Below are 12,899 nucleotides of genomic sequence, written 5' to 3' on the forward strand. Positions count from 1 at the left end.
CACATCATTGGCCTCACGACAATATTTTTATACCCTAAACCACATAGTGGTCAGGGTATAATAACTTTGATCTGCCAAAAAATGTCCCTACCAGAAATATAGGTTTTAGACCCATAAAATATATACCGATCGACTCAGAATCACATTCTGAGTCGATCTAGCGCTTGGTGTACGTCCATCTGTCCATGTATTTGTTCTTCACAGGATTCCGCTCGCAATTATTAACCGATTTTGATGAAATTTGGTATTGAATTTGGCTATTGAATTTGGAAGAAATCGGATCAAATTTAGATATAGCTCCTATTTATATATAACGCCCGATTTCGGCAAATGGAGTCACGTTGCGGTTTGTTACAAACGGATCGTCACCAAATTTGGCAAAAAGTAATCTTCTTCATCACCCTTGAAGTCTGCAAAATTTCATCCAAATCGGTTCAGATTGATATATAGCTCTTATATATATATGTATCGCCCGATTTTCCCAAATAAAACCGTTATTTATGAACTGATCTTACTCAAAGTTGGCTAGATGAAATCTTCTGTAGCACTAATTTTATGTGCAAAAAAAATCATCGAAATCGGTTCAGATTTAGCCATAGCCTCCATATATATGTACCGCTAGATTATTCTAAATTTGGCTATAAACCCCTTATTTATCAACCGATAATACTCAAACGTGATTAATTTAATCTTCTATAGCACTTACTATTTGTGCAAAAATTCAGAAATCGGTTCAGATTTAGATATAGCCCGATTTTCCCAAATTTGGCTATAGAACCCTTATTCATTAACCGATCTTACTCAAAGTTGGCTAGATCCAGTCCTTTATAGTACTAACGGTTTGTGCAAAATTTCATCGAAATCGGTTCAGATCTAGATATAGCTCCCATATATGTATCGGCCGATTTTGAAAAATTTGCCCCTAATAACCTCATGTTTGACCATAGAGGCCTCATTTCTTAACTGATCTTACTCAAATTTTGCACAAGGTAACATTTTGTGGTATTAATTAAACTCGCAAAATATTATGCAAATTGGTTCAGATTTATATATAAAAAAAATATAGACATTTTAGAATTTTACTTTTAACTTTTGGCTTTTTATTTCTATAGAGATTTAATCTACCAAAACATCAAGAATTCTACCAATTGTGGCAACTGTTTTTCATGTGTTTTGAGATAGTAAAGCACATAGAACCATTTTGTTTAAATTTAACGAAAAACATTGTGGAGAACATTTTTTGGGAATGTAGTGGACTTTTTTTGTCCTTATAGGGTAAACCGAAAATTTTCCATGGTACCACTGAATATAGCTCCTAATATCAAACATTTCCGTTCAGATTGAGACAAAGCACCCATAACATGTACCCCTTAATTTTGCTTAAATATGGAACTGCGGTTTATCTCACAAACCTATATCAATGTTACCCCACAAATGCTTATGTTTACTAATTCAGTAGGGGTGGTTTAGGGTATGATATAGTCGGCCCCGTCCGACTTTATACTTTACTCACTTATTTTCAATGTATAGTTGCCCATTCCCCAAAATTTAATAGGCAAACTTCGTAACTACCCACCAAAAAAGCGTCGCCAAAAGAGTAATCAAAATGTTCTTTTTGGATCCGGAAGTGGTGCAAATTTGACGCAGAAGCGATAAATTTGATATGGGCTTGTCATAGGACAGAAGTCTTCCATTTCAACAACCGTTTCACTGAATTTGCATCACTTTTTTAGGTGTGATCCGAATTCAATGTTTTGGATGTAAATTAAAAAAATCTGTGATATTTTGTCAAATAAAAAAATTTTATATTTTTTATACTTTTTAATCGATTCTTACGCTTGTTGAAACGTTTGACCAAAAATATTTTTTAAAAATTCAAAATTTTTTACAGATTGGATTTAGCATATTTTTCGAAAAAATTTAAATGATTTGTACCATTTTATAAATTCTTACTCTGTTTTTAACCTATTTGAAACAAAAAAGTTAAAATTACCCATTAAGAATATGAAAAAAAAGTTATAACAAGTATATACGGCCGTAAGTTCGGCCAGGCTGAATCTTATGTATCCTCCACCATGGATTGCGTAGAAACTTCTACGAAAGACTGTCATCCACAATCGAATTAATTGGGTTGTGGTATCTTAAAACTTCTTAACATCGTTTTCTAAATTTTTAGTTAGTCCATACGTGGTATATATTAGACAAACAAGGTATGTATAGGTAAGTCTACAAATAATTACGAATCGATATGGACTTTTGCACGGTACGTAGAGAGCCAGAATTGAAACATGGTGTCGCTTATATGCGCTTGATATGAACTTGATATGGACCAATTTTTGTGTGATTGGAGATCGATTTATCTGAGGGCTATATATAACTATAGACCGATATGGAACTAGTTAGGCATGGTTATTAACGGCCATATACTAGCACAATGTACCAAATTTCAACTGACTCGGATGAAATTTGCTCCTCCAAGAGGCTCCAAAACCAAATCTCGGGATCGGTTTATATGTGGGCTATATATGATTATGGACTGATATGGACCACTTTTGGCATGGTTGTTAAATATCATATACTACCACCACGTACCAAATTTCACCCAGATCGGATGAATTTTGCTTCTCCAAAAGGCACCGGAGGTCAAATCTGGGGATCGGTTTATATGGGGGCTATATATAATTATGGACCGATATGGACCAATTTTTGCATGGTCTTTAGAGAGCATATACTAACATCATGTACCAAATTTCAGCCGGATCGGATGCAATTCGCTTCTCTTAGAGGCTCCGCAAGCCACATCGGGGGATCGGTTTATATGGGGGCAATATATAAAGGGTGATTTGTTAAGAGCTTGATAACTTTTTTTTAAAAAAAAACACATAAAATTTGCAAAATCTCATCGGTTCTTTATTTGAAACGTTAGATTGGTCCATGACATTTACTTTTTGAAGATAATTTCATTTAAATGTTGACCGCGGCTGCGTCTTAGGTGGTCCATTCGGAAAGTCCAATTTTGGGCAACTTTTTCGAGCATTTCGGCCGGAATAGCCCGAATTTCTTCGGAAATGTTGTCTTCCAAAGCTGGAATAGTTGCTGGCTTATTTCTGTAGACTTTAGACTTGACGTAGCCCCACAAAAAATAGTCTAAAGGCGTCAAATCGCATGATCTTGGTGGCCAACTTACCGGTCCATTTCTTGAGATGAATTGTTCTCCGAAGTTTTCCCTCAAAATGGCCATAGAATCGCGAGCTGTGTGGCATGTAGCGCCATCTTGTTGAAACCACATGTCAACCAAGTTCAGTTCTTCCATTTTTGGCAACAAAAAGTTTGTTAGCATCGAACGATAGCGATCGCCATTCACCGTAACGTTGCGTCCAACAGCATCTTTGAAAAAATACGGTCCAATGATTCCACCAGCGTACAAACCACACCAAACAGTGCATTTTTCGGGATGCATGGGCAGTTCTTGAACGGCTTCTGGTTGCTCTTCACTCCAAATGCGGCAATTTTGCTTATTTACGTAGCCATTCAACCAGAAATGAGCCTCATCGCTGAACAAAATATCGATAAAAAAGCGGATTTTCTGCCACTGATTTTGGTAATAAAATTCAATGATTTGCAAGCGTTGCTCGTTAGTAAGTCTATTCATGATGAAATGTCAAAGCATACTGAGCATCTTTCTCTTTGACACCATGTCTGAAATCCCACGTGATCTGTCAAATACTAATGCATGAAAATCCTAACCTCAAAAGAATCACCCTTTAATTAGTGACCGATGTGGACCACTCTTTGCATGGTTGTTAGATATCATATCCTGACACCATGTACCAAATTTCAACCGGATCGGGTGAAATTTGCTTCTCTTAGAGGCTGCGCGAGCCAAATCTGGGGATCGGTTTATATGGGGGCTATATATAATTATGGACCGATGTGGACCAATTTTTGCATAGTTGTTAGAGACCATATACCAACACCATGTACCACATTTCCGCCGGATCGGATGAAATTTGCTTCTCTTTGACGCTCCGCAAGCCAAATCGGGGGATCGGTCTATATGGGGGCTATATATAATTATGGACCGATGTGGACCAATTTTTGTATAGTTGTTAGAGACCATATACCAACACCATGTACCAAATTTCAGCCGGATCGGATGAAATTTGCTTCTCTTAGAGGCTCTGCAAGCCAAATCGGGGGATCGGTCTATATGGGTGCTATATATAATTATTGAACGATATGGACCAATTTTTGCATAGTTGTTAGAGACCATATACCAACACCATGTACCAAATTTCATCCTGATCGAATGAAATTTGCTTCTCTTAGAGGATCGGCAAGCCAAATTTGGGGGTCCGTTTATATGGGGGCTATACGTAAACGTGGACCGATATGGCCCATTTGCAATACCGTCCGACCTACATCAATAACAACTACTTGTGCCAAGATTCAAGTCGACAGCTTGTTTCGTTCGAAAGTTAGCGTGATTTCAACAGACGGACGGACGGACGGACATGCTCAGATCGACTCAGAATTTCACCACGACTCAGAATATATATACTTTATGGGGTCTTAGAGCAATATTTCGATGTGTTACAAACGGAATGACAAATTTAATATACCCCCATCCTATGGTGGAGGGTATAAAAAATTGAATTAAAATAACTACCTGGGTAGTTAAAATAAAGAATGTCATTGGGAGCGCATCTTCTGGAAGTGGTTTTAAAGTATGCCTTTGGAAGAACTTCCAAATTTTTTTGCTGGGTAAGGCTATAATGTGGACATGTCGAACCGTAGGTCATAAATTTGGAAAAGTCGAAAAATCGAAAATTCAAAATTTCCAAATTTAGAAAACGTTGAAAACTTAAATTTGACTAATTTTGAAAATGTGATTTTTTCAAAATTTTCCAAATGTCGAAAAGTCCACATTTCCAAATTTATTCACTTCGTGTCAGGTACCACTTAAAAATATCAAATGGGGGACTTTTCCACTAAAGCGTAACACATTTACAACTTTCGCATTTGTTTACAGGAAATTTCAGATTTCTTATCTCAGTATGACAAGATCCAGTCTGGCTAACTGTAGTTGCAAAAGCGGTGAGAGTAGTAATTACGATATTTGGATGTTGTCATAATAAATTTCCATCGGACTTAATTATATACACTTTGAAAATGCTTGATTACAACAGGGTTGTGTTTTATTTTTTGCTGTAATAAATTTCTATCAAATAACCATCCTCTTCCTTGTTTGGAATATAAAAAAAATTATTTGAAAGTAAAAAATTTGAAAAACAAAAATTTATGTGGCATTAGTATAATGGCGATTATAGGTATCAAAATATATATTTAAAATATTAGCTGTTACGACGAATATACAAAATCCCATAATTATTTTTACTCATTTGAGATCGATTCAGCATTGACTATATATAAATGAACATAAATTCCATATGGACCAAAAAGCAACTCAACTATGAGTCGTTACATTCAAATCCTATTAATCGTTTATTTAATTATAAGCCTTGTGGAGGGCAAAGTAAGTAAAGATACTTAAATTCTATATAATTTGGTTTACTATTTGCCTATATGATATCTTGCTCATATCATGGGTAATTATTTTCTTCCTTTCAGTTTGATATAGATATTATCGAGGTTGACTGGAATATTACCACCAACAATGCCATTGATATTAAAATGAAATCAGTCCAGCCAAGACGTGGAATTTTTGCTGTCAAGGGTTATATAGAACTAAAGGAAGATCTCGATCTGGAGGCATCTCTATCTCAAGTGAAAATTTACTATAGCAGTCGTGGGCAGGTATTTCAATTGTCACCATTTCGTGTACCCGAACAAACTCTTGAAACTACGATGAATGGAGCCTACAAAATCTATCTAATGGATAGATTGCACGAATGCTGTGACAATGCTCCGTATGGCGATCCAATTGAATCACCAGTGACAAAACGTAAGATCAACTTCAACAATTGTCTATTTCCAACTGATACTTTTCCACCAACTATGCGTCTCGGTTATTATAAATTGGTAATAATGGTATACCAAGAAGTTGAGTTCAATCTATCTATTCTTCTTAAAGTAGATTTAGCATAGTGCAAATAGCCATTTTGAAGGCTACAAAAACATCTTTCAGAGAAATGTCGAAACAAAACATTCAAATAACTGAATTCAATTTTGGGGTTAAAGAAATATCTTCAAGGCAAATAACAAATGTCTGACGATACAATCAACTTGGCAAATATTTGACAAAAATCAAAAAAGAATTCGTCACCACAATGAAATCAACAAACAATTTTAGCTCATATGGAACATCACGATAGGAGCGATTTCCAAAAACTCTATCCAAATATTTTCCAAAATTTTCCTGGAAAAAAGTTTGACACTTATTTTAGTCAAATATTTACCCAGAGTGGAACTGTACCGTAGGACTATCATTAATCTAAATGTGTAAGCGTTTTCTATATTGAAAATTTCATTAAAAAAAAAAAAAAAATTTTTTGTTTTTTTTTATCATGTAAAAATTTAACGATCTTAGTGGGTTTTTGTTTATTACTTTTTTTTTCATTACATATTTGGCTTTAAATCTATTAAAAATTGTAAATATTAAATTTAAGTTGAAAATTTGTAATTTGTAATTGATCTATTAAAATTATTGTGTTTCTGTAATACACCAAATTTAAAAAAAAATGTTTTGACATGTGTTGATTACGTTTATGTCGCTTCCCTGCAACTTCTTGATTTTTTGAAACTGAGAGACTGTTTGTTAAAAAATACCGCATTTCTAAGGAACATTTCACAGAATGTTTTGTGTATCTTTAACAAAATATTATAACAACAGAAAAAAATATTGTCGTGAGGTCAAAGATTTCATGTCTTTAAAATACGAATGCAAATTTTGCTTAGCATAGAAGACGCATTTCTATAATATAACGTTATTTTCCTTGTCCAAAAGTCGATAAACTGTTCAATGAAGTCGTATTGTACTTATAATTATGTGATTTGACTTAATAATGGGTATCATAGAATGAAAAAACAAATTTTTAAGCAAAGATCAACTTGACTTTAATAATTTAGAAAAATTCTTTAAAATTAATGAAATTGTCTTGAAATTTGTTGTCTTTTTGAATCTCAACTACAAAGCAAAAAATCGTTCAAATATAGGACACATTTTTCAACACTTTATTTTAAAGACGTTTTTTACTTGAAACATAGCATAATTTCTACTGGAAGTCGAATATGAATTTGGAAAATAAAGTCGTCGTTAACCCATTTTTACAGGACTTTGATAGCATTTGAAGAAAAAAAACTGAAAAAGTAAAAAATTAAAATTTGCTTCCTACACTGAAAAAAATATTGACCTAATATGGAAGATTATGCAACTTAAATTTTAGGATTCGAAATTTACGCAAGGCTAAGGACCAAATTCTTTAAAATAATGATATTTTAATTAAAAGAAAGTTTATAATCCTTGCATCAAAAATTTGTTTCTTTAAATTTATGACACAAATCTTGAAATTTTGCGTTCCTCTGTTGAAGTTGTAGATCTTTGAAGTAAGGCGAATGGTCCTTAAAGAAAAGAAAAATATTTTTAATTTAAAGAAATCGTCTTTAACTCAAATGACATATTGAATGTTTAAATTTAAGATAAAAACGCTTCAAATATAGGCTAAGACTTATTTTAAGGATTTGCATCTATGGTTTAATGTTTTTTTTTGTTAACATTTAGAAAACAGTTTTTACGTTGAAGTACTTGGCATAATTTGGATTTTGAAACTGGAATTTGTTTGTACATGAATACCTTTATTAATATATCGCAAACAGAGAATAAAAATTCCATGAATGAGATCTGTATCCACCTTTAATTTTATCAATGCTAGATTTAAAGCCAGGAAGGTCCATAAAAAATATATTTATTTTAAAGAAGCCGCATCTTTGGCTCGCAATCAATGCCAAAATCCTTAAAGGAAGGTCAAAATCTTTGGATCCAAGTACTTTTTTTTTGAGTGTAGAAACAAGTACACAAAACCCAAATTTAAAAGAGAATTGTGTCTTAAAAGTATCCTTACTTGTATTCTCCGCTTCTTTGGCTCGGAATCAATACCAAAATTTTTAAAGTAAAGACAAAATCTTAGGAACCGGGCATGCTTTTTTCAGTGAAAGGATCAAATACGAATATAATCCTTCTGGAAAAATTCTTCAACCTGAAATAAGCACGGCTTATTTCAGGTTAAAGAAGAAGATAAAGCCCTATTCTAAAGGCAAGACTTTAAAAGCACTTCCAAAGGTTTCCTCCCAAAGATATTCTTTATTTTAACTAAATTCCAGATTTATCATATCTTAATCATTCGGCCGTGCTGAATCTTTAATACCCACCACCATGAATCAAATATAATAGATTCCTTTGAAAACTCTTCGTCGTACCGGGTTGCTTAATAATATATAAAATTTTAGGGGGATTTGACGACAGATATTCTACCGACCAGATCAGTTCAACCAGTAACCTTCCCGAAGATAAATTAAAAGATTCTACATATGAAGACTGATTCTGGATTTATAAGAACCATTTTTGTTTGCGTTTTAGAGGAATCATAAACCTCTCGTAGAAAATGATGAAATAACGCCTTGATTTGAAATCTAAAATCTGTAGATTTTTAATCCCATTATTCAAATGATTATGAAAAATTAATACTGGAAATTTAACTTTCAGTTTCAAGCAATTTGCATGATCAGTGCGCCTTCTGTACTCTCAAGAAGTGAAATTGGTCTGTATGGAAGCTTTACCAAATGGACCAATAAAAACTAAATCCGATACAGGTTTTTGTGGGTCTTACATACTAGTATATTTACAATTTCAGGCAAATTGGATAAAAATTACGGTTTCTAAAAGCCCAAAGAGTTAAATCGGAAGATCGGTCTATATGGGGGCTATACCAAAACATGGACCGATATGGTGTGATTCAGCACACCTACACCCTCAAAAAATCGTTTCTGTAACATATACGCCGAACACATTTTGTTGCAAGCATTTCTAATTTTAGGCAAATTGGATAAAAACTGTTTTTAGAAGCCCAAGAAGAAAAATCGGGAGATCGATCTATATGAGGGCTATAACAAATTCTGGACCGAAAAAAACGAGTTTATGCAAAATTTCAGCACGATAGCTTCATTATTGAAGACTGTAGCGTGATTACAACAGACAGACCGATAGACAGACGGACATAAAGACATGGTTATATCGTTTTAGAATTTCTTCCTGATCAAGAACTTATGTTTTTATACACTGCGCCACACTGTAGAACAGGGTATTATAAGTTAGTGCATATGTTTGTAACACCCAGAAGGAGACGAGATAGACACATGGTGTCTTTGGCAATAATCCTCAAGGTGGGTCCCTGAGTCGATATAACCATGTCCGTCTGTCCGTCCGTCTGTCTGTGAACACATTTTTGTGATCACAGTCTAGATCGCAATTTAAGTCCAATCGCCTTCAAATTTGGCAAATGTTCGTAATTTGGGTCAGAATATAACCCTATTGATTTTGGAAGAAATCGGTTCAGATTTAGATATAGCTCCCATATATATCTTTCGCCCGATATGCACTAATATGGACCCAGCAGCCAGAGTTTTATACCGATTTGCTTGAAATTTTTTACAAACACAACACTTAGTCGTATAATCAAGTGAAATCGGTTCTAACATTTGATTGAAATCGGTTCAGATTTAGATATAGCTCCCATATATATCTTTCGCCCGATATGGACTTATATGGCCCCAGAAGCCAGAATTTTGGCCGACTTTGGTTGAAATTTTGCACTAGGAGTACAACTAGTACTATAGTCAAGTGTGCAAAATTTGATTGAAATCGGTTCAGATTTAGATATAGCTCCCATATTTATCTTTCGCCCGATATGAACTTATATGGTCCCAAAAACCAGAATTTTGGCCCAATTTGGTTCAAATTTTGCACACACCCAGAAAAAAGTGACCCCTTCTTTAAGTTAAAATGAACTCATTGTGAAGAAAATTGAACTTCGTATAGCGCCAAAGACATTTTTATTTGTTTGAACGATGTGATTTTCGTAGAAATTAGGTAAAATGCATTCCATATATTAGTTAGCATTTTCCTATATTTATGTACCACTATACTACAGAATGAAAAAATTTAACTGATTTGAATTCATATATGGAATGATTTTATTGAAATTTTTTCATTCATTTGGACAAATCTTACATACTTGTGATAAAACTTTTACTTCATAATTAGAACTGATTACCTTCGTTTTTAAATACAATTTTATTTATTTATATAAGCAATTTTATCTTCAATAAAAGACAAGTTTTATATATATTGAATATATTTATTAAGAATCAACAGTATCGACTGTCCTTGAAATATTGGTTTATTATTCCACTATTTCCAATTTCCATGTGATATTATCAACTGTAAAACGCACCTTTTCTTCTTCTTGTACTTTTCACATTTAATAAGTTGCTGCCTAATGATTTTGTCCTCCTTTTACAATTTCAATACCTACAAATATAAAAAATCATAAACCATTTTTGATACAAAAGGTTAGCGTCACTGAATATTACCTGATAATTGAAGATTCCAAAATGAAGACAAATGAAATGAACATTGATAGATTCATTTTCAAAAAACGAACATTTTTCTCACTAATTTAAAATAACAAATATTTTATATATTTTATTTGTTATTTATTATATTATTCTACCATATTCTTTTTTAACAATCTCTCCGTATACCACAACAACGCGATTCCCACTAAAAAAACAACCCACGCGCAAACGTATCGATTACTCGCACGCGCAACACACATCGATTACGATGTCAGGTATCGATTACAGGTAGACAATAGAAATATAGGAAAATTTACTATATTCTAACAAGTGTGTTTCCTTAAGTTTTGAAAGGATTGCATACTTCTTAGTACGAATGAACTAAAATATTTTTCTATGCCAAGTGTTGTTCGTATGTACGAAAAACTTTCTATTATAAAGGAAGTCGCAATTATCATTTTATAAGAAATTTTACTAATTTTGAGGAAACTTGGTTTTAGTTCGGATTTTGTTTATTTTTACGATTGCTTTGTTATCGGTGAATAAAATTTTCTTGTTCAGTAGTAAATTCTTATACCCAGCGAAGAAAACAGTATGAGTAAAATTACATGCCTTATTCTAGTTAATGAACTATTCCTAACTGCTTCCAGTTTAGGATTTTTTTACTGAAACGAGTAAATTTTATTATTTCTCACAAAAATTGACCTTAATAGAAATAAAATGGATAAACTACAGTGATGAAAAAATTTTCCTTTAGTTTCGAAGGCACTTTTTTCTGGGTGCAGGGAGTAGATTTAGCATTGTAGCTATGCGTGCCAAATTTGATTGAAATCGGTCCGGATTTATATATAGCTCCCATATATAGCTTTCGCCCGATTTACACTCATATGACCACAGAGGCCAATTTTTTACTCCAATTTAGTTGAAATTTTGCACAGGGAGTAGAATTAGCATTGTAGCTATGCGTGCCCAATTTGTTGAAATCGGTTCAGATTTAGATATAGCTCACATATATATGTTTTTCTGATTTTGACAAAAATGGTCAAAATACCAACATTTTCCCTTTTAAAATCGCCTCTGCTTAGTCGAAAACTTGTAAAAAAGACTGTAATTTTCCTTATCATCAAATACATATATATCGAGCGATAATCATAAAACACTTTTGCGAAGTTTCCTTAAAATTGCTTCAGATTTAAATGTTTCCCATATTTATACCCTACGCCACACCGTGGCGCATTATTTTACTAACATTGTGTTCCGCCCAAGAACATTAGCCGACTTAAATTTTGAGTCTATAGATTTTGTAGAAGTCTATCAAATTCTTTCCAGATCTAGTGATATTTAAATGTATGTATTTGGGACAAACCTTTATATATAGCCCCCAACACATTTGACGGATGTGATATGGTATCGAAAATTTAGATCTACAAAGTGGTGCAGGTTATAATATAGTCCGCCCCGCCCGACTTTAGACTTTCCTTACTTGTTATTTGTAGAAATGTTTAGAAACTGGAACAAACTTTTTGGGTCCTTAAACTAGATATGCTCAGGGTGAAATTCTGAAAATATATATGCTTGAAGCAGAATATATTTGGGAGTATATATGTTACTGAGAGTGTTTGGGAAAGTAATCCCCCACGGCCAATCAAACAATCAGGTGCAATGAAATTTCCAAATTTTTTTATTTTATGCCAGCTACTCTTTATACATATGAGAACGAGAACTGGCATGTAACACATTTACAAATTTTGTAGTTGTTTACAAGAAATTTGGGATTTCTTATCACAGTATGACTAAATGTAATTGAAATAGTGGTGAGAGTAGTAATTAAAATATTCTATTGTTATCATCCCAGCAAAAAAATTTGGAAGTTCTTCCAAAGGCACAACTTTAAAAGCACTTCCAGAAGATGCACTCCCAATGATGTTCTTTATTTTAACTACCCAGGAAGTCGTTTTAATTCAATTTTTTATAACTTGGTTACTTTTAATGGTTAATTATAACATTTTTTTGTTTCAAATAAGGTTAAAAACAGAGTAAGAATTCATAAAATGGTAGAAATCATTTAAATTTTGTCGAAAAAATCTTAATTCCAATCTGAAAAAATTGTGCATTTTTGAAAATATTTGTAGTCAAACGTTTCCGACAAGCGTTAGAATCCATTAAAATTATAAAAAAAAAATTATAAAATGCATTTATTTGACAAAATATAACAAAATTTGTTTATTTACATCCAAAACATTGAATTCGGATCACATCTTAAGAAGTGATGCAAATTCAGCGCAACGGCTGTTGAAAGGGAGGAC

General features: G+C 33.2%; 1 protein-coding gene across 1 annotated transcript; it reads left to right on the plus strand.

The window, feature by feature from the left end:
- Positions 1-5,408: 5,408 nt before the first annotated feature.
- Positions 5,409-6,540, plus strand: LOC142235078 (uncharacterized). Its single transcript, XM_075306303.1, has 2 exons — positions 5,409-5,536; positions 5,632-6,540. The coding sequence occupies exons 1-2, from the start codon at positions 5,474-5,476 to the stop codon at positions 6,106-6,108; spliced, it is 540 nt and encodes a 179-aa protein (XP_075162418.1). The 5' UTR covers positions 5,409-5,473; the 3' UTR covers positions 6,109-6,540.
- Positions 6,541-12,899: the final 6,359 nt, after the last annotated feature.

Source organism: Haematobia irritans, chromosome 4 (genome assembly GCF_050003625.1).
Source record: "Haematobia irritans isolate KBUSLIRL chromosome 4, ASM5000362v1, whole genome shotgun sequence".
NCBI classification, from domain to species: domain Eukaryota; kingdom Metazoa; phylum Arthropoda; class Insecta; order Diptera; family Muscidae; genus Haematobia; species Haematobia irritans.

Coding starts and splice junctions, on each gene's coding strand:
- LOC142235078 (XM_075306303.1), top strand. CDS start 5,474: ATGAGTCGTTACATTCAAATCCTATTAATCGTTTATTTAATTATAAGC. Junction 5,537..5,631: donor TAAGCCTTGTGGAGGGCAAA/GTAAGTAAAGAT, acceptor TCTTCCTTTCAG/TTTGATATAGATATTATCGA.